This window comes from Elephantulus edwardii, unplaced genomic scaffold (assembly GCF_000299155.1).
Source record: "Elephantulus edwardii isolate Elephantulus edwardi_28Jun2011 unplaced genomic scaffold, EleEdw1.0 scaffold00007, whole genome shotgun sequence".
In the NCBI taxonomy this organism is placed as follows: Eukaryota; Metazoa; Chordata; class Mammalia; order Macroscelidea; family Macroscelididae; genus Elephantulus; species Elephantulus edwardii.
Window position 1 is genome coordinate 25,474,817 of NW_006399757.1, and position 21,696 is coordinate 25,496,512.

At 38.8% G+C, this 21,696-nt stretch overlaps 1 protein-coding gene across 1 annotated transcript in view; it reads left to right on the forward strand.

Moving 5' to 3' along the window:
- Positions 1-1,632: 1,632 nt before the first annotated feature.
- Positions 1,633-21,696, forward strand: part of CCDC126 (coiled-coil domain containing 126) — a 47,388-nt gene continuing 27,324 nt past the window's right edge. Inside the window, exon 1 of the mRNA XM_006880298.1 lies at positions 1,633-1,936. Within this exon, the coding sequence (XP_006880360.1) occupies positions 1,699-1,936 (238 nt within the window). The 5' untranslated portion in view covers positions 1,633-1,698. The remainder of the gene's footprint in view (positions 1,937-21,696) is intronic.

A 21,696-nucleotide genomic window follows, 5' to 3' on the forward strand; every position in this document is an offset into this window, starting at 1 on the left:
GTGTGCGCGCGCGCATGTGTGTACCATCAAATCAGATCTGAATGGTACAGGGAGAGATTGTCCCTCCTTCTCCAGCAGAGTATCTGGTGGATTTGAACCATGCACCTCTGGGATTGCAGGGGAGTTTCTTGCTGTATAAGAATTTTTAAATAATAATTTATTTTTAATTGTTGCTGTTGAGAACAGATATATTAGAACATAAACAAATACAATTTTTACATGTGCTGCCAGTTTCTTTAAAGAGTTCTGGTGGCATAGTTTGCAATGTGTCAGACTGCTAATCAAGAGGCACGTGGTTCAAATCTACCAGCTGATCTGAGGGACAAAAATGGGCAGTCTTCGCCTGTAAGATTTACAGCCTCCAAAACCCAGGGGGAAGATTGTTAAGAATCCACATGGATTTCATGGAGCTCTGGTGGCCTACTGTCAAGAAGCTGCGCGGCAATTCCAAAGGCGGATGGTTCAAAGCCCCCAGATACTTTTCTGGAGAAGGAGGAGCAATCTCCTCCTGTACCAGTTGGATCTAATTTGCAGGTACACATACTAATTAATAATAATAATAAATATACTCAGTGATATATGTCTTCGTGGTAAATAACTGCACTGCCAACTCGCAGGCATGCAGTTCAAATCTACAAGCTACTCCCATGCTCTGAAAACCTGCTGGAGGGTCAGCTGCAGTTGATTTTAACTTCATGGTATACACAACAACATACATTAATATACTTATATACTATTATGCAGGTCTTTGTAGATCCCATGATTGTCATCATCTTTCTATCTCTCTCTTTTTATAGTAAATTGAAATAGAACCTTTTAGTTTTATCCTAAATTATAAAAATAAATACCATCATCCCTTAACATTTGGAATTAAAATGTTAGAAATATAGAAAAATATTTTAGCCTGTGTTAGCATTTTTCATTAAATAAATACCATAGTAATTTATTTTTTATAAAATAAAAACTTGTTGTGTACCATTGAGTTGGAACCAACCTATAGCTGGCTTTCTCATTGTTTTAAGAGACAGTAAATTGCAAGAGAGGAGCTTGTCCATCCATTTCCTGCAGAAACGTTTATAAAATAACAAGTTTAGAGGTTATAATTTATTTTTAATCATTTGAATGTTTCCTGAAATTGTGTCATTCTTATTTTCAAATATTGGCACACACATGTGGACTTTGTGATCTGTTTAATCTTTCTTTGTCAGTATTTTAGCATCCATCTATAAAAACATTTTTTTCTTCTAGGAGGAATGCCATTTAGGTTGATGACATTTGTTCAAATAGACTGAGATCTTCTGTTAATCTTGCTTGCTGTTCACAGTTTTAGTCTCACCAATTAGAATAAGAGATATGAAGAGGTCTGTGATCATATTGCTTTTATTTCCAATGAATTGATATTTATTTCTGGTTTAAATAGCTTAAAAACTTTGTATTATTTAGTAGAAAAAGTTGCCAAAGAAAACAAGAGTTCCAAATCTCAACTTTAAAGTCTCTTCTCTAATCTCCCAGTCTCTTATGTTATTGCTATGGATTTAAACAAATTTTTTTCTCTTCTGTTTTGCAGAGTCAACAGAAAACCATCCTGAAGATGAAGAATTTAAAATATTAGAGGAAGAAGGCCCCCCCAAAAAGTCTTGATGGTTTGATGACTTGTCTCTAGTTACATTTCAACTGAACCTGTTTTCTTTACCAGAAATGTTTTTTACAATCTCAAGGAAAAATATGTCCCAGAAATTGAGTTTACTGTTGCTTGTATTTGGACTCATTTGGGGATTGATGTTACTGCACTACACTTTTCAGCAACCAAGACATCAAAGCAGCGTCAAGTTGCGTGAGCAAATACTAGATTTAAGCAAAAGATACGTCAAAGCTCTAGCAGAGGAAAATAAGAACACAGTGGATGTGGAGAACGGAGCTTCCATGGCAGGATACGGTAAGAGAACCGTAGGTTGTTTCTAGTCTTCTCCAGCCTGTTCCCACTTCCAGATAGCCGAGGAAATTGAACTCATTACTTAGTGTTTAGGTATTTTTACAGAGTACAGCTGAAAACTTTTTAAAACATACTGAAGATGGAAATAGTATATCTGCCCGTATATAAAGTGCATCACCTAGGTTTACTAACAAGCTCTCTGGTGGCCTAGTCTATAGGGAGTTGCACTGCTGACCCAAAGGCCATACCTCTCTGCTGGTTAGAATCCACCTGTGGCTCCCAAGAAGAAACACTGGCAATCTCCCATGTGGTTTACAGTCTTAGAAACCCAGTTGATCAGCTATTAGTTGGTTCTGCCTCAGTGACAATGGGTTGAGTTTTGAGTTGAACAATTTACAATAATTGTTTTGTCTGCTGTTTTTGAAGAGTATATAAAGTTAGAGATACTGTGACATGTCACTGCTAGATATTTCCATATGTATCTCTAACAAAAGTTTATATTGTCCCAATATAAACCATTTTCGTTACCATTGAGTTGGAACTGACTCTTAGCTGACATTCCAGTAGGTTTTTCAAAGTTGTAAACCATGAGGGAGGAGATTGTTTATCTTTCTTTAGAGGATTCTGCTGGTGAATTTTAAAGGCCAGAGAAGTGAGGTCTTTGGGTTAGCAGCACAGCTCTCATATGAGCTGTTTCCATAATAGAAACCATTAATTGCATCTAACAACAAAATCAAACCTACTTCTGTCACGTTGATTTTAGGTTAGAGAAGAACTGTGGGACGGAGTGGAGGTTTTCCAAGGCTGTAGTCTTTACAGAAGCAGATCATATCTCTTTCTTATATAAAAGTTGGTAGGTTCAAACTACTCATCTTGGGTTTAGCAGCTGAGTGCTAAACCACTGCACCACCATGGCTCCTTTATAAAGTAGAACTGCCTCATAGAAATCCTATAAATTAGGTAACCACTATAAGTGGTATGCAGTCTCAGGATATCCATTGCCTTTGAGCTGTAACTATAATAGCTAGCTCTTCAGCTGATTTTCAGAGGCTGTACATGTCATGGGAGGAGATTGTCCATCTTTCTCCCGTAGAGCTTTTGGTCAGTGCAGCTCACTGCAGACTATACCACCAGAGTTCATTATAAATTGTACAACAATTAATTGTACAACATCTATTGCTAAGAAGCAGAATTTATCTATTTCTCCAATATTTTATGTTGCCATTTTTCCTTTCACATTCTGAGTTCCTGCTGTGTTTTAAATATCTTATGCATGCCATGTTCTCTTTTCATTTCAAAACTTACCAGACTTAAAACAAGCGAGAGAACATGTTCTGTCATAAACACTGGGTGTATGTGAGTGTGTGGACATTTTTCTCCCTTACAGTATTTTTTAAATTAAACTTATTCATGCATATATTGATTTAAAAAATTTTTATAAATATGGTTTTAAATTAAAGTCTACAGAAAGCTTGGGCTTTTATTTAATCATTATTGCACACTTTCCTCTTTCCCCCTCTCTTCCGCTTTCTCAAGGCCACTTTGAAAAGCACCCCTTATTCCAGATTGTTGTCATACATAAGTGCCTGATCATACTCTCCTTTCAGACAGTTCTTCCCCTCCTCCGCTCCAATGCAGTGTTCAGTGTCTATCCACTCTTTCCTTCTTCCCCATCCCCCAACGTTAGTCCTATTTTATAACAGTGATGTTATGCAATAGTTGTCCTTTTGTGACTGAGATATTTCACTCAAGACATTGTCTTCCAGGCTCACCCATGTTGTGTAGTATTTTATAAGTTCCTTATTTTTCAGTTCTGTGTACTATTCCACTGTGTGAGTGTACCAGTTTTTTTTATCCATTTGTTTGCTGATGCACATGAGTGTATTGAAAGAATAAAAAATCTATAAAGCTTTTAAGAAAAAAGTTCTTCCAGTCTCCACAGTTTCTCCTAGCTCCTGTTCCTCAGAGCCACTCATTTAAAATTGTTCAGCTAATGTGTTTGTTATTATTTCCATGTCTCTAGAGAGCATATTCTTTGTTGATGTTGTTGTCAGGTGCTATCGAGTTGACTGCGACCCGTAGTGACCCTGTGAACCACAGGTCTGAACCTTCCCCTGTCCTGGGCCATCTTCATTGTCCCTGGTACACCTGAGCCCACCCATTGCTGCGGCCATTGTGTAGATTCATCTTGTTGAGGGTCTTCTTTTCTTTCACTGACCCTCTACTTTTTCCAAGTATGATGTCTTTTTCTGTGAGCTACTTCATAAATTTTCTCAATTAAAAGAGTTATCAGATATGCAAATGAGAGGTCAGCTTTCCTTCTCATCTAAAAATGTATTCTCCCGATCCCTGGCGCATCTTCACTCACATACTCACATATGTCCCTTTGTCCTGCCATTTTACCATCACAATTTTAGAGCAGTGTCTGTTGTGTGCTTTATTATGGCCGTGTTAATGATATTCATTGCTGAGCCATGTAGTAATCATTATTAATTTTCCTTTGCTGTATAATTTTCTTTTTCTCTATAGAATTAATAAGTTCTACACTTTTGTGTCTTTGCCTAGTTTTCTATTCATGGTGGTTTGAATATCCGCCCAGTGTCTTCAGACACATGGGGTAGACAAATAATCTCATGAATAAGAAATCAGTCATCACTAAGTTGGTTCTTAGCAATCAAAGATTTACTGTCTTTCTCTGCTGAGGGTTGTCATTTGTTGTAATGTCACATAGCACTCACAGAGTATTTTTGCAGATATGTAATTTATTAGGGTAAAGGATACAACTCTCTTTTTAAAAGTAAGATTATTTAATGTAGTAAGAACCACATTTAAAAGGAGAGAAAGTAGGGTCACAAACTCACAAAAATCATCAAACAATGAGAATTTTGAAATGACTAAGGAAATTTTTAAAAAAAATCTCTTCAAATTACATACACAAACATTTGTTTTTGTTGCTGGTAGGTGCTATAAGTAGACTACAACTTATGGTGATCCTATTAACATTTAATCAAATCCTTTGTCATCTTCATGATTTCTGCCATGTTCAAGCACATTGTCACAATCATTGTGTCAGTCTGATTGGTTGAGAGTCTTCTTTTTAACTGTCCTTCTATCTTTCCCAACATGATGTCCTGTACACAGGACTGGCCCCTCCTGACATGGTCAAAGTATGTGAGAGCAGATTTCATCCTACTTGCTGATAAGGAAAGGATGCAACTGTTAAGTATGGTTACAGATGGACAGGACTGACGTGGTGCAGTTCAGGAGTAACTTAGCAGCAACATGCAGATACTCTAGCAGGTTTGAAAACGTCCCTGAAACGATGGCATGGGAAACCTTACCTTGTAGGATACTCTCTCCTTTAAGAAGCTTCGAGTCTTAGTGTTTCCAGTTTTTATTAGCTAGTCCATGCACTCATTATTGGTTACCTAGTCAATTCATAGACTCCTCTGATAATGCAAACTACGTAGATATGGTCACCTGTAGCTCAGATACTCTAAGAGTTAGTTCATAGAAAAAAAAGGAACACAAGCCAAACTGCTTGAGGTGAAGTGACTCTTAACTCCACACAGGATATTTTATCACTTCCTTTTTTTTGAAAGAGGCTTTCCTGCAGTGATCTGGACTGTTTGCTGTTTAGGCTTGCCACAGTGCATCGTTGTGAGATCCCCTCTACTATCATCCTAGACATTTCTCTTTGCACCTCTCTTGTGTTGGACTCCTATTTCCTAGAGTCCTGTGGCTTTTTCTTAGTTATGCCTTCATTTTATGGAGCAAACTCTCCAAATGTTCCTGAGAAGAGAACAAAGGAGTAAATATTTTAAGTGGTGTGCCTGAAAGGTCTCTTTCCCCTCCCCCTGCCCTCATACTTAATTAAAAGTTTAATTATATGATTCTAGGTTGGAAATAATTTTTCCTCAGATTTAAAATTTGCTGTATTTCATCCCTTGGTTCACAGTGTTCTTTTTGAGAGTTAATTGCTACTCTAGGGAGCTCTGGTGACTTTGAGATAAGGGATTGCACTATCAACACAAAGGTTTGGATACATAGGAGAAAGATGCGCAATCTCCTCTCCTATGACTTACAGCCTCTGCAGACCTTCAGGAGGATCAGCTATGGGTAGATTCTAACTCTGTGGTTGTTGTTAGGTGCTGTTGGGTCAAGTATGACCCATAACAATAGACCCTAAGAACAAGAGATCTGAACCCTGTCCTGTCCTGTGTCATCCTTGCACTTCCTGACACATTGAAGCCTGTTGCAGCAGTCACTGTGTTTTAACGCTGTAAAGCACAACAGAAAACAATAAATTGATATTCTGAATCTTAATCCTTTATTTATGATATCTTTTCTGGTAGCATATAAAATCTCTCTTCCATTGTGTTTGGGAATGTTTTAATGAGCCTGGTATGGATTTCTTTCATACATTATAATAGGACCACAGTCAGCCCTTTAAACCCAAAAACTTGATACCCTTTAGTTTTGTGAGATTTTCTTATTTATTTTTTTTCCTTCCCATTTTTAAAACTCTCTAGAATTCTGATATAAGGCATTTGAGCTTACTAAACTAGTTTTCTGATTTTAAAACTCTCTAGAATTCTGATATAAGGCATTTGAGCTTACTAGTTTTCTGATTTTTTTAGTCCTTGTGTTTTAATTTTTTTCTCTCAGAGAATTCCTCAGCTTTATTTCTTTATGGAAATTTCCATTTTGTCTTTTATGTTTTTAATTTCTAAGACTTCTTTTGTTTTTTTGGTTATCAGAAATTTTATGAAGTGTTCTTTCTTAAATTTTGTTTTTAGTTTTTGGTGGAAGTATATACAGCAAAACAAACTGCTATTCAGTGATTCCTGCAAATACTGTTAAGTGACATTGCTTACGTCCTTCACATTGTGTCAACATTCTTGTTACTTCTGCTCTAGTTGCTTCAGCCATGTTAACTTAGACTTATTGCCTTTTAAGCTTTTCCTTTTGTAACTGGTGTCCCTTTCCCCCTCTCATATATATATATATTTTTAAAAGGAAGTGTGACATTAATGAGGACATTCTTTTTTAAACTCAACTGTTGTTTTCTTTTAAAAAGGTGACTTCAGAGAATAGCTTTACTTCAAAGCTTAAAGATAATCCCAGGGCAATGGGGTCAGGGGTTTCTCTACCTTCAATGGACTCAGCATGGATTCTTTGAGAATTTGAAGTTCCTTTCAACATTATTCCTCTTTCTTCCTTTTGCCATTCTGATTGGAATTTTTGGTGTTATGTTAGAGGAAGGAGTGGTTCATGGAAGATACTAGTTTTAGCATAATTGCTTCTCTGATTCGTGGGTTTCCTTCTTCCTCTATTGCTCAAGTTGATTAAACATCAATTTTTGTATCTTGAATGTTTGCTCACAAGCTTTTTTTAAAAAAATTTTTTTATTTTTGTGTGTACTGTCAAATTGGAGCTGACTGGTACAGGAGGAGAGTGCCCCTCCTTCTCCAGCAGAGCATCTGGTGGATTTGAACCACATGCCTCTGGGATTGTAGTGCAGCTTCTTGCCATTAGGCCACCAGAGCTCCCCTGCTCACAAGCTTTTGAAATCCCAGGCACTAGTTACCAAACTTGGAGGAAGAACTCAAAAATGGAAACCGACTGTGTGGAGTCACAACTGACTCATAGCTGACTCTCCAGTAGGTTTCCAAGGCTGTAAACTGCATGAAAGGAGATTGCCCATGTTTCTCCTTCAGAGTCACTGGTGGATTTAAACCAACAGAAACACACGACATTTTGCTTTATCAGTTCCCTGGGAGGTAGAACAGAGCCTTAAAAAGCAGTATTATGCCAATTGACTGAACTCAGTATTTCAAATAAACAAGCAAAAAGTTCTGTAAGATGCTTAGTTATGTCTAAGTAGTATTAGCATAGTTTCCCCCTCTCTCTCCCACTTTTTGCTGACATTGTTCTAATTATATATTCCTATTGCCTGGAGAAGAGTATTGGACATACCATGTTCAATGGTTTGTTCTCTTGAACTACCAAGAGAACAAACAGGGTCCTCTTGGACTACGAAGATAACAAACAGGTCAGTCCTGAAGAGGGTGGAAACTGGAGTCAAGGATTTTGAACCTCCATCTCACATACAGTGGGCATGTCGCCAGGAGAGACCAGTCCTTGAAGATGGACATCAGAGAAAGAGAAGACAGCTCTGAATGAAATGGATTGGCACGGTGACTGGCGATGGGGTCAGATGTGTAGGAGATGGTGAGGTTGGTTCAGGATAGGGAAAAGTTCAGAGCTGTTGTTCATAGGATCACTATGAGTCGTGGTCAACTTGATAACACATTGCAACAACAGCTACTGCCTTCAAAGCAGTTCAGTTCATAGCAACCTTCCAGTGTGTTTCCAGAGATGCAGATATTTGTGGGAAGAAACTTTTATCTTTCTTCTATGCAGCAGCTGGTTTATTAGAATCACTGATCTTCGGGTTTGATGTTATCAAGCCTCCTTATTTATAGTGCACTGTTATGTGCTGTCGAGTGGACTACACCTCATAGTGACCCTATGCATAGTAGCTTTGCACCCTACTCTATCATGATCCAATCTGTCTCTGACATACCTGCTCACATTACCCCAGTTACTGGGTCAATCCATCTCACTCGGGATTTTCCTCTCCTGCGATGTCCCTCCATCCTTCCAAACACCATTTCTTTCTCCAGAAACTAGTCCCTCCTGGCAGCTTGCCCAGAGTTTGTGTGATGGAGCTTTAAATCCTTGCCTCCAATACGCAGCAGCTTATTGACACCTGTTTGTTCTCTTGGAAGTCTATGGTATATTCAAGATTCTTCTCCAGTACCACAACTCAAAGGCATTAATTCTTCTTCTGTCATCTTTGGTCATTGTCCATTTCTCTGATTCATAGCAAGTAATGGTGAAGATCATGGCCTGGATCAGGTGTACCATAGTCTCTAATCTGACATTGTTGCTATTCAGCACTCTGGAGAGGTCCCCGACAGCAGATTTTCCTAATGTTATTCTTCCTGACTTCTGGTGACAAGAGTGTTGATTGTGGAATCGAGCAAGCTCAAATTGTTAACAATCTCATCTTCATCTATCATGGTGCTGCCAGTTGGCCCAGGGGTGTGAATCTTTGTATTTATACTACAATATTTGCCAACACATTCCTTTTCTTTTTTTTAATTACTTTTTATTTTTTTAATGTGTGTACCATCAAATCAGATCTGACTGATACAGAAGGAGATTGTCCCTCCTTCTTCAGCAGAGCATCTGGTGGATTCGAACCTCACATTTCTGGGATTGCAGTGCAGCTTCTTGCCACCAGGCCACCAGAGCTCGCTAACATCTTCCTTTTCTTATATATACCTTAGTAACACCACTTAGTCACAGTGTACAAATTTTACCCACAGTTAGTGCCACCTTTTTTGTCACTATAAACAAAAATTCACTACTTCCTAGTGAATCTCTTCTTGGTGATTTACAGCCTCTCAAGATGCATTGAAGGATCAGGTATGAGTCAGTTCTGATTCAGCATTTCCTTGGTAATATCCTTGATGTTGATATCCTTATCTCTTTGGGGATATTCGTAGTTTCAGTACACTTAAGTCTTTACTCTTGAGCTTATCAGATTTCCCTGAGAAGCTCTTCCAATCTCTTGTTGAAAGGTATCAGGCAAGGGAGCGCTGGTGGCCTAACAGCAAGAAGCTGCACTGCAATCCTGAGGGCACAAGGTTCAAATCCACCAGATACTCTGCTAGAGAAAGAGGGGCAATCGCCTGTGCCTGTCGGATCACAATTAATGACATAGCAAGAAAAAAAAAAGATAAAGAAGGGTATCAAACAGTCAGTCAGTCATTACTGTCAAGTCGGAACCAACTCATAGCTGACTTTCCAATTTTTGAAAGAGTTTTTGATTTTCCAACTTTCGAAAGAGGGATTTCCAAGACTAAGTCACATGGGAAGAGACTGTCATCTATCTTCTGAGGAGCACCTGGTGAATTTGAGTCAGCAGAGAGGGGTGGTCCTTTAGGTAGCAGTAAGTACAGCTTTCTATGGACTCTGCCATTAAAGCTCCCAATTGAAAGGTACAGGTCTGCAGGTTTCTGAGATGGGAGTGAGGGAAAAAAGGAGGAGAGAAGGGGCTGATCTTAGCACTCACTGTGTAAACTTTTATGTTAGCTTCCATTTTGTGTGTGTGTGTGTGTGAGAGAGATAATCAAGCCCTCATCTGCTTTACCGTCTTCAGAAAATAGTTCTCAGATCTGTTGCAGTCATTTTTTTGTGATGTCGTGATATGTTTCATATACAGAACTTCTATTCCCCCCGCCCCCCTTTTTTAACCTCTGTTTTCAGTCGTATCTAGTCTACCATTTTCTGGGCCTTGTGGGATTGGGATTTTTTGAGAACAATAGAATGTTTCTTGGCATTTTCATGTTTGCAAAGCTATTCACCATCAACATTTAGAAATTTCGTTATTTTTACTTCTTATGGTTGGCCTTTTGGTCTTAGCAAGCCATCTCGAGAGAGCACACGAATGAGAGTGAGCACTAGATAAGGAAAAAAGAGAAAAGCAGCTGTACTGCTGTACTGTTTTTGGTGTGGTATCTGGATACACAATGCCTGTGTTCAGTTCATCATCTTGACCAGGGAATGCCTGGTAAAGATTTTTTTCTTTGCCTTTTTTCCTGTTGCCCTTATGAGATTTTTATGATGTGATGAGAGATAGAATTTGCTCTTGAGGATCAGATTTAGATGAGTTGAAAGAGTGGGTGTAAACAGAGATGGGCAGAATCTGTACTGTCACAGATACAGAATGAGAAATTGCATTGTTCTGCATTCTGTTCAAGGTCCAAGGACGCTGATAGGAACAATGAGTTGGAGAAACACTTGAAAGAAAATTTCTTCCATTTGAGAATAATAACTGGTATTTGAAAAGATTACCGTGTACTGTGCTGCCCTGCCCAGCTGTAATGCAATGGCCATGTCCAGTGTATCTGTATATAAATATCTATCCCTGTCATTATAGAGGAAGAAAAAAATGACAAAGAGTGAGTCTTTTTTAAAAAGAAACAAATCCTGCTACTGTTGAGTTGGTTCCAACTCATAGCAGCTCTATATAGAGCTTTCAAAAAACTGCTGCTAGGATCACTCTTCATCTGTCTGGTTCCATTTCCTAAACAACATGCCTCTGGAAACTCTATGAACTTTGATAAATGTGGATAGTTGTAGAGGGGCTTCAGGCCATTTGTTCGTAGGTTCGCTGTGAGTCTTGCTCGACTTGAAGGTAATCACCACCACCACCATTGTTTATAATTTTAAAAGTCTTTATGTTGAATTATGCTCATAAGAATGCCAGCTCCTCAAGAAAAGGTTAAACTATATTGACTATATACCGTAGTTTAGGGAAATAGAAAAGTGTGTATTGAGTGATAAAGAATACTGACAGGTGTGCTTTTTTTTGTTATAATGAAAATAGATTTATTTTTCTCCTTAAGAGACTAGTATGTTTGTGTTCAAAATTTGACAAGTCAGTACCATGGCTCATCTGTAAAATCAGCTGATACTTTATGATGTTGTCTTTGTTGTTGAACCAACTTATAGCTGACTCTCCAGTGAGTTTTCAGAGGCTTTAAATCTCACTAGAGGAGGTTGCTCATCTTTCTCTCACTGAACAACTAGTGAATTTGAACTTTCTGACTTTGAATTGGCAGTGCAACTCCTTACCTCTAGGCTACCAGAACTCCCTTCTACTTTATAGAAATGAGTATGTGTAAATAGAATGGTTTTCTGCATAGTTTGGTCATAGGGCATTTAGAGTTGTTTTCATATTTATTGACTCTCATTCTTGCTGACTCAGATAGTACTGCCAATAGAAGAGAGGGAAAAAAAGCCAACAGATTGTGAGGACCTCCTATGAAAGATCCTTTTACACATACAGCAGATATTGGCAAACCTGTTACTATATACCTCCAAGTCCCAATCTTGGTACTGAATCAGGTTTTCCCATGTTGTCCCTTCTTTGCAAAGTCTGAATTCTACAGCCTTTTAATATGTTTTGTCATACATAAGCAGTCTTTCCCTCACTCTAGGTTTCAATTCAGAAGTTTAATAATTCTCCAGAGCTTAATGCATAGTGAAGCAACAGTATCAATGTTGGAGCAAAATTAATGGCCAGAGGATACTAGTCTCCCATCTGAGCTTCCAGAGGAACTGGGAGATGCCTGAAAAGTCAATCCTCTTCATGAGACCCATTTTGTATCCCATTAGGATTCCTGGAAAGGAAGGATAACATGGATAACAGGATAACACAGGGTCCAGGGCTTCAGCATCCCTTGCACTTCTTCAGACATGTAGCAACTTTACAGTGCAGTAAGAAGATTGTGGACGTTTGACCTTGTGAAAACAGTAGGGATAGCTGAGTTTGACCTCTAGTAACTCCACAAAAGGGAACAGTTCCCATCGGTAACATCTTCACATTAGAAAACAAATTCCTATAAGGTCAGATGTGGTCTCTGTACTCTAGAACGTTTTTCCTACTAATTCCAATACTAATTGTATGGCTCTACCACAGGGTCCAAAATCTGTTGCAGTGGCCACACAGATAATCATAGAACTGTACTCACAGCTGTGAGGTTTACAATGGAAGTTAACATGTTATAACTTAGCTTGACAACAGGATACAATTCTTTAGTCAGGACAGCTTCTCAAGCTTGTTCTCAGGTCTGTTGACCTTGAGCCTCAGAGCTTAGGTCAGTGTTACAAAGTTCTCTTGTTGTTGTTGTGTGCAGTTGAGTTGGAACCCACCCATAGTTGACCCTGCAGATGCAGTTAATTGTATGGGAGAAGATTGCCCATTGCTCTTGTGGAGCAGGTGGCAGATTAGAACTATGCGTCTTTGGGATTGCAGTATAGCTTCTTACCGCTAGACCATCAGAGTTCCCTAAAATTCTCTTGTGTACAGTCGAGTAAGAACCAATCCATAGCTGACCCACCAGCAGGTTTTCAGAGGCCATTAATTGCACAGGAAGAGATTGTGCATCCTTCTCCCGATGAACAGCTGGTGGCCTCAAACTGCCGGCTTTTAGGATTGCAACACAACTTCTTGCCACTAGGCCACCAAAAGGTCTCTTTGCCCTGCCAATTATAGGGTCTCCCCATAATCCTCCAGCAGGGTGAAGGCCCCTGGTGATGACATTGTAGGACAGCAGTCTCAAGTCAGCTCTGTCTCATGTTGTTCTTTGGTTCTCTATTGAGGCTACTAATGATCTCCTGTACTTTCTGGTCAGACTGGTGCAGGAATCTTTGGCCCCGAGGGACTTGTTGCACTCTCTGCTCCTTGCTGGTAGTGAGATTTCCCTTGCTTCGCTGCTATTCCTTCTGAGTTTAGTGGAATGGAACAACGGACCAATCCCATATTGATTAGCCTATACATACTTAGTTTTAGGTTTTCACACAGTCATGTGGTAAAAAACAAAGCCATTTTGAACAATAAACCCTTGACACCAAAATCCTGTTCTTAACAATTCCTACTTAAGTATGTTATCAGTGTCTGTAGAGCAGTAATCAGTAGTCTTTTGGGTTTCTTTGCTATGCTAATTCCGCTCTGTTTGTCATTTACAAAGACTTCTACACAACTCTTACCTTATGGGGAATGAGGGTGAAATGGAGTGGAAATCTTACCCTTAAGGTTTTATGCCTCAATAGCCACATAATAGTATGAATAAAAGAGGTTTAGTTAGTCATCCCTTTTCATCTGTGGTACTTTCTAGAGGGAACCTTTACATGTTACACACTGCCCAGGTGAATTTCTCACTTTTCAGGTAGGTCATCAGTAGACGATACTAGTTTAAGGCAGTTACTTGAACTGAGGTTTTATTTATCCTAGTGGCCTCTTTTCTGCTTGGTGATAATGGGCTTTTTGCTGAGAGCTGAAGCTGTCACTCTTACTTGTGGGCAACATGTGAGCCACACAGAAAAAGACAACCTGTTCAGTGATGCAGACTGGCAATGCTGCAGTGTCATTGTTGGCAATTCTGGTGGCCTCACATACCTAGAACTGGACTGGCTAGGAGACTCTGAAATATTCCAGGGTACTAGCCATCTGCCTTGGAAGTTGCACACATTTTTAAAATATGTCTAGGGTCTGTAAACCATGGGCTAGCCACTTGTTTTTTGTTAATATACTTTTACTGGAACATAAAAAAAAAAAAATCAGAAATAAGAAATATCAAATCATTTGCAGTCCCTCTATACAGGTGTAATCACTATTAGCATTTTGTCTATTTCCTGCTTTGCTTTTCTCAGTGCATAATAGTGCACATAAACTCATTTTTAAAAACAAAGGTAAGATCCATCTGTACATGAAATTTTATAAGCTTACAGTTTAGTGTATGGTAGAGATGTTTCTGTGGATTGAAAAAGAGCAAGATTTGCCAGAACATCCACATATATTTTTTTTTCCAGTTTTCTTTTTTTATTGAGTTTCATTCAGCAAACACTGAACAAATCAATGACATCCACATATATTAACTGCAGACCACCCCACTGTGAAAACTTATATATGTGAATATAAGTATGTGTTATTTCCTAGAAGTGGAGTTTTGCTGTCAAGGATATCCGCAGTCAGGCTGTCTTCCAGAATGGTTCTGCAGTTTATGTTCTGAAAAACAAGGTGGTTTGACACAGTCACTGTAACAGTGGGCTCGAGCACACCAGAGATGATGAGGATGAAGCAGGACAGGCCAAGGTTCAGATCTGTTGCTCATAGGTCAAGTGTTACGAACAGCTTGATGGAACCTAACAACAGCAGCGACAGTATTACGACCAGTGTCAGTATTTATAAATTGTGATTTTAATGAAAGTTTACAGAAAGGTTGGGTTTTAATTCATTCATTATCACACATTTTCTTCCCTCACCCTGCCCCAGTCCACTTTGCAATGTGCCTCTTACTGCAGATTGTCATTATACATATAATGCCTAATTATACATTCCTTTCATACAGTCCTTCCCCTCATTCGTTCCAGAGTAGTATTCATTATCGATCCACTCCTTTCCTGTTCTTCCCCAACACTGTCCTCCCTATGTCAAGCTTATCTTGTAACAGCAGTGTTATGCAGTGTTTGTCCTTTTATGACTGAGATATTTCACTCAGCAAAATGTCTTCAAGGCTCACCCATGTTTTGTAGTGCTTTACAAGTTCATTGTTTTTCAATGATACGTAATATTACATTGGGTGAATGTACCAGTTTTACTATCCCTTTGGTTTTTTATAAGAAGTTGGGCAGCTTCCATCTCTTCACTATTGTGAATAATGCAGCAATAAACATGGGTGTGTTATATCTAGCTCTGGGTTTTTTAGGGTCACATTATTCTTGTTATGTGCTGTTGAGTTGCCTACGACTCAGAGCGATCCTGTGTATGACAGTCCTAAAACTTGCTCTATCCTGTGCCAATCTTATTGTCTCTGACACACCTACTCCCACTACCCCAGTCACTCAATCAGTCATTCTCATCGAGGATCTTCCTTGCTTGTGCTGTCCTTCTACCCTCCCAAGCATGATGTCTCACTCCAAGGACTGCCCCTCCTTGCAACATGTCCAAAGTATGTCAGACGAAGCTTCAGAATCCTTGCCTCCAAGGAACAGCCTGGCCTCACCCTCTCTGGGACAAACTTGTTTGTTCTCGTAGCAGTCCATGATATATTCAACACTCTTCTTCAGCACCACAGCTCAAAGACATCAATTCTCTTTATATCATCCCTAGTCATTGTTCACCTTTCTGATGCATAGCAAGTAATTGTAAAGACTGTGGCCTGGATCAGGCACACCTTAGTCTCCAGACTGACGTTGTTGCTCTTCAATATTTTTAGAGGTCTCTGACAGCAGACTTTTTCAATGCAATTCATCTTTTTATTTCCTGGAACCAAGAGTGTCGATTGTGGAGCCAAGGAAACTAAAGTGTTAACAATCTTGATCTCTTCACCATCTATCATGACAGTTCCAATTGGCCCAGTGGTGAGAATCTGTTTTCTTGATGTTGAGCTTCAATCCATATTGAAGGCTGCAGTCCTTGACCTTTTGCAGCAAGCGCTTCAGGCCCTCCTCAGTTTCAGCAAGCAGGGTTGTGTCATCTGTGTAACGCAGATTGTTGAGGAGTCTACCTCCAATACTGTTGCCATATTTCTCCTCATATAGTCCAGCCTCCTGGATAATCAGATTAAAAAGGTATGGAGATAGGACATATCTGGCGTACACCCTTTGCAGTTTTGAACCATGCAGTTTTCCTTGCTCTGTTCTGACTACTGCCTCCTGGTCCAAGTATAGGCTTTGCATAAGCACAATCAAGTGTTCTAGGATTCTCATTCTTCTCAGAGTCAGCCACGGTTCATTGTGATCTACACAGTCAAATGCCTTTGCATAGTCAATGAAACACAGACATTCCTCTGGTACTCTGCTTTCAGCAAAGATCCACCCGACATTAGCTATAATATCCCTCGTACTACGGCATCTTCTAGACCTAGCCCACACTTCAGGCAGTTCTCTGTTGATGTGCTGTTCCAGTTGTTTTTGGGTAATCTTCAGCAGAATCTTGCTTTCATGTGCTATCAGTGATATTGTTTGAGAATTTCCACACTCTGTTGGAATAATTTCCACACTCCTTTCTTTGGAATGGGAACTAATATAGATCTCTTCCAGTCAGTTGGCTAGGTGGTTGTCCTCCAGATTTCTTGGCATAACTTGGTGACCACATCCAGGACAGCGTCTGTTTGTTGAAATATGTCAATTGGTATGCCATCAATTTAATTGGCACCTTACAGTTTGCTTTGCATTTCTTGGATTACAGAAAAGATTAAAAGACTGGGGTTTGTTGGCCTTGTGTATTTTTTTTTAAATGAGAGTGACTTGTTCATATCATTTGCCAATTTTCTGCAAGGGAATTTGTTTATTTAATTATTTATAGATTAGCGTTTCTTTATAGATTTTTAAATAGACTAATTAAAAAGATGCTGCTCTGTCTTTATGTAATGGAAATGGTTTTCTGCTGGCTTTTCAGTTGTTACATTGTTTAAAAAACATGCTTAGGCATTTTCTCCAAAATTACATTCTGGTGTATTGTATTTTTAGTCTTATTTTTATACTTGTAATATAGTTGAGATTTCTGGTGCAAGAAGTGATTAAGGAATTAAAGTTGTTTTTTTCCATTGTGGCCAGTTATTTCAGTTGCATTATTGGAATTTCACCTTTTATGTCATTAATTTGAATTGGTGGCCTAAGTTACAGTAGATTGCACTTTTATAAGTTCTGGAGCTCTTAAACTTTTAGCCATCTATAAAAAAAGATAATTGTTCATAGCCTCTTCATGCTGTACGAACCAACTAGTCAATCAAAAATATTTACTGAGTTGTCCTCCAGTGAGCTATTCAATTTGCTTTTCTCAGTTGGTAAAATAAACATAAGCTAATAAATATGATATTGATATATCATATATGTATTTTTTTTTAAATACCAGTACAATGAATTATTACTGTTACAAAGAGCATGGGCAGATTAATTCAGCTTTCTGGATAATGCTGTAAAATTTGAGTACTAACCTGTGTTGTGGTTTTTTGTTTTTTTATAATGTATGCTTTTAACACATAACACATCCAGTTGCTTAGTACCCCTTCCTCAGAATTTTTACTCCTCTCTGATGTGATTTTGCTGCTTCTGTTGGAATCTGGGTTTTGCCTAGGACAGGGAGTTGCTCTGAGCCTCTCTCGTTGTGGAACGCCTTGCTTTTGGCACGTGATTTCCTCCATTGATTCTGAATCTGTAGCAACACAACTTCTTCACCATTTGAGGCTTTCTCATCTAAAGACTGACCTTGTTTTCTCTTAGAGATTTTGATTTTTCTTGTGTTACTAACCCAAAGGTGATGCCTCTCTGTTGTTTTGGATCAACTAGCAGCTCCACTGGAGAAAAATGGGCATCTTTCTTCCTCCTGTGTGATTTATAGCCTCTGAAAAACTGCTGTAGTGTCAGCTGGGAATTGGTTCACACAAGCAATGGAGTTTTTTTGTTGTTTTTATATACTAATAAGGATCCCTAGTGCTACAGTGGTTAAAATGGTCAAGCTAACCCAAAGGTCAGTGATTTAAACCCACTAGCTGGGAGCTCCAGTGGCTTAATGGTGAGGAGTCACACTGCCAACCCAAAGGCACCTTGTTTAAATCCAGCTGCTCTGTGGGAGAAAGATAAGCAGTTTCATCTTGTGTAATTTACTGCCTTTGAAAATCTTCTAGAGGGTCAACTATGAGCACATAATGTAACAGCTGCTACACATTTCAAAGACATGGTGGTCTGATTCTGTAAAGATCTTCAAAATACTGTGGAGACTGTCCACCTCTGTCCTTTAGGGTCCCCTTGAGCCAAAATCTACTTGACAGTAATGAATTTGGCAGTGAGTTTGGTATATTGGATCCACCAGTGGGAATTCCCTGGTGACATAAATGGTTAATATGCTCAGGTGCTGTTATGGTTTGAGTTGTGTACACCCCAAAATATTTGTCAACTTGACTGGGCCATAGGTTTCAATATCAAGTATCCTGTTGTTGTCATTAGATGCTACTGAGTTGACTTCAACTCATAATGACCCTGTGAACAATAGATCTGAATCCTGCCTTAATCTATGCCATTCTTACCATCGCTGTGTTAGTCCATCTTATTGGAGGTCTTCCTTTCTTTTACTGACCCTCTTCCGTTCCAAGCACTGGCTCCTCCTGACAACATGCCCAAAGTATGTGAGATGAGGTTACACCATCCTTGCTTCTAAGGAGCAACCTTGTAGCAATTCCTCTAAGACAGACTTGTTTATTCTTTTGGCTGTCCATGGGATAGTCAGTACTCTTCTCCAACACCACTATTCAAAGACGCTCATACTTCTGTTGTAATTATCCTATATGTTGTAAGTCCTAATCTCAGTGATGCTAATGAAGCTCAAAGACTGTATCTTTTAATGTAGAGTATGCTCAACGTATGATGTTAATTCAGCTCAAAGATATACGGTTATTTGCATTTCCATTCAACATAAAGAAGACAAAAATTCTCACAGTTGGACCAGTCATGGTAAACATAGAAAAGACTGAAGTTGGTGAGGATTTAGTTTACTTGGATCCACAATCAACATACACAGAAGCAGTAATCAAGAAATTAAAAAAACATAATGCAGTGGGGAAATTTTCTACAAAGGACTTCTTTAAAGGCTAAAGAGCCCCTCACCCAAGCCATGGAATTTTCATTTGCTTTATATGCATATGAAAATTGGGCAGTAAATAAGGACAATTGAAGAATAATTGATACCTTTTAATTGCATTAGTAAGGAATATTGAATATACCATTGACTACTGAAAGAACAAATCAATCTATAATTAGAAGATGTGCAGCAAGGGTGTTTCCTTTTTTTTTTAGATTTTAATAAAATTTCATAAAGAACTTGGATTTCCATTCATTAATTGTTGCACATTTCCCTCCTTGTCCACCCTCCCCCCAGTTCACTTTTTTCTTTGAAAAGAAAGTTCTTTCATTGTTGTACAGTTTTTGCCCCCCCCCTTTACTATGCAACTCTTCTTCTGGGCTTTTGTCATGCCAATAATACCTAATCACATATTCTTTTTATATAGTTCTCTCTTTCGTCTGTTTCAATGCTGTATTCATTATTTATCCCCTCCTTTCTTAGTTTTCCCCCAAACCCCGTATCAGTCCTCTTCTATGACAGTGGCATTATGAAGTATTTGTCTTATGATAACTGAAATATTTCACTCAGCATAATGTCCTTCATGGTCACTCATTTTGTATAATATTTCATGTTTGTTTTTTTCAGTGCTGCATAATATTCCATTGTGTGAATATACCACAGCTTCTCTATCCATTTATTTGTTGATGGGCACTTGGGTTGTTTCCAGATCTTTGCTACTGTGAACAAAGCAGTAATAAACATGGGTGTGCATGCAAGAGTGCTCCTTAAAGGCAAGGATGGTGAGACTTTATCCACATACTTTGGCCCTGTTCTCAGGAGAGCCTAGTTCCTGGAAAAGGAGATCATGTTTGGAAAAGTAGAGAACCAATGAAATAGAAGAAGTGCATCAATGAGAGATTATCACTGTGATTGCAACAGTGGGCTTAAACACAGCAGAGATTGTGAGGATGGCGAAGGATTGGTGGAGTTTAATTCTGTTGTCTATAGAGTTGCTGTGAGTGGGAGCTGATGTATGGACATCTAATAACAGTAGCAGTGTTTCGAATGAGACCTTATGAGAGGCAGTTTTGTAATGATGTAATCATCTCTCCTGATGTGATCTGATGTAACCACTTAGTTTTAAGGGGATTCAAGTTTCCCTGAGGTATAGCCTGTATATTTTTTCACACAAGAGAATGCTGTGGAGTACAGTTCTATTCTGACATCAGTTTTATAATTGACTAGATGAAATTGGCTGTCTACCAAGGCAGCTAAACATTAATGGGGGGGGGGAAGAAGAAATGCCAGAAAAAATTATTTTGAGTGTTGAACTATTTGAATGTTAATATTTAAATATTACTGTGCTAAGTAAGTTAGAAAATTATTGGTCATCCCTTCAAGGCTGAGCACCTTTTTTAGGAAGACAACTGAAGTTAAAATTCCTTCTTTTAAAGAAATTTTTCAAATATTTAAGCTCTTATATAAACAATGAAAATATGTAAGAAACAATTTTAGAAAACATATTTTTAGAGAATATAGTTTATAGTGGAACAAACCCAGTTTAAAAAGTCATTTAAATTTGGATTTTTCTCTTGACAAGATAGAGATCTCTCTTTTCTCTGTTCCTCCTGCCTAAGTGCATCTGAAGTCCTGGACATTTAATATAAACTTAAGATGTCTCAGGCAGGTGAAGTGAAGAAGGCAAATTAGCGAAGGATCTGGGGCCCAAGAACAACATGGCGCTATATTTTCTGGGTTTTATGTCTGCCTTTTATTTAGGGCTTTAAAAAGACAGCAACTCAAGAAATTTCAGTGGGTGAAGACAAAAACACTGCAACAAAATTCTGTGCTCTCTAGCCAAGTGTTGTTGTTGTTGTTATATGCTGTCAAGTTGCCTGTGAACTATATAATGACCCTGTGTACAACAGCTGTAAACCCTGCTCTATCCTGAGCCAACCTAATTGTCTCTGACACACCTATCCCCATTACCCCAGTCACTGAGTCAATCCATCTCATCAAGGGTCTTTCCTTCTCGTGCTGTCCCTCCACCCTCCCAACCATAATGTCCTTCTCCGAGGACTGGTCCCCTCCTTTGAGCATGCCCAAAGTATGTCAGATGGAGCTTCAGAATCCTTGCTACAAGGAGCAGCCTGGTTTCACCCTCTCTGGGACAAACCTGTTTGTTCTCTTAGCAGTCCATAGTATATTCAATACTCTTTTCCAGCATCACACCTCAAAGGCATCAATTCTTCTTCTGTCATCCCTACTCATTGTCCAGTTTTCTGATGCATAGCACATAATTGTGAAGGCCATGGCTGAGATCAGGCGCACCTTAGTCTCCACACTGTCATCAGTGCTCTTCAGCACTCTGGAGATGTCCATGACAGCAGATTTTCCCAATGCAATTTGTCTTTTGATTTCCTGGATGATGGTACCAAGAGTATTGATTGTGGAGCCAAGCAAACTAAAGCTGTTAACAATCTCAGTCTCTTCACCATCTATCATGATGCTGCTAATGAACTCAGTGGTGAGAATCTTTGTTTTCTTGTTATTGAGCTTTAAT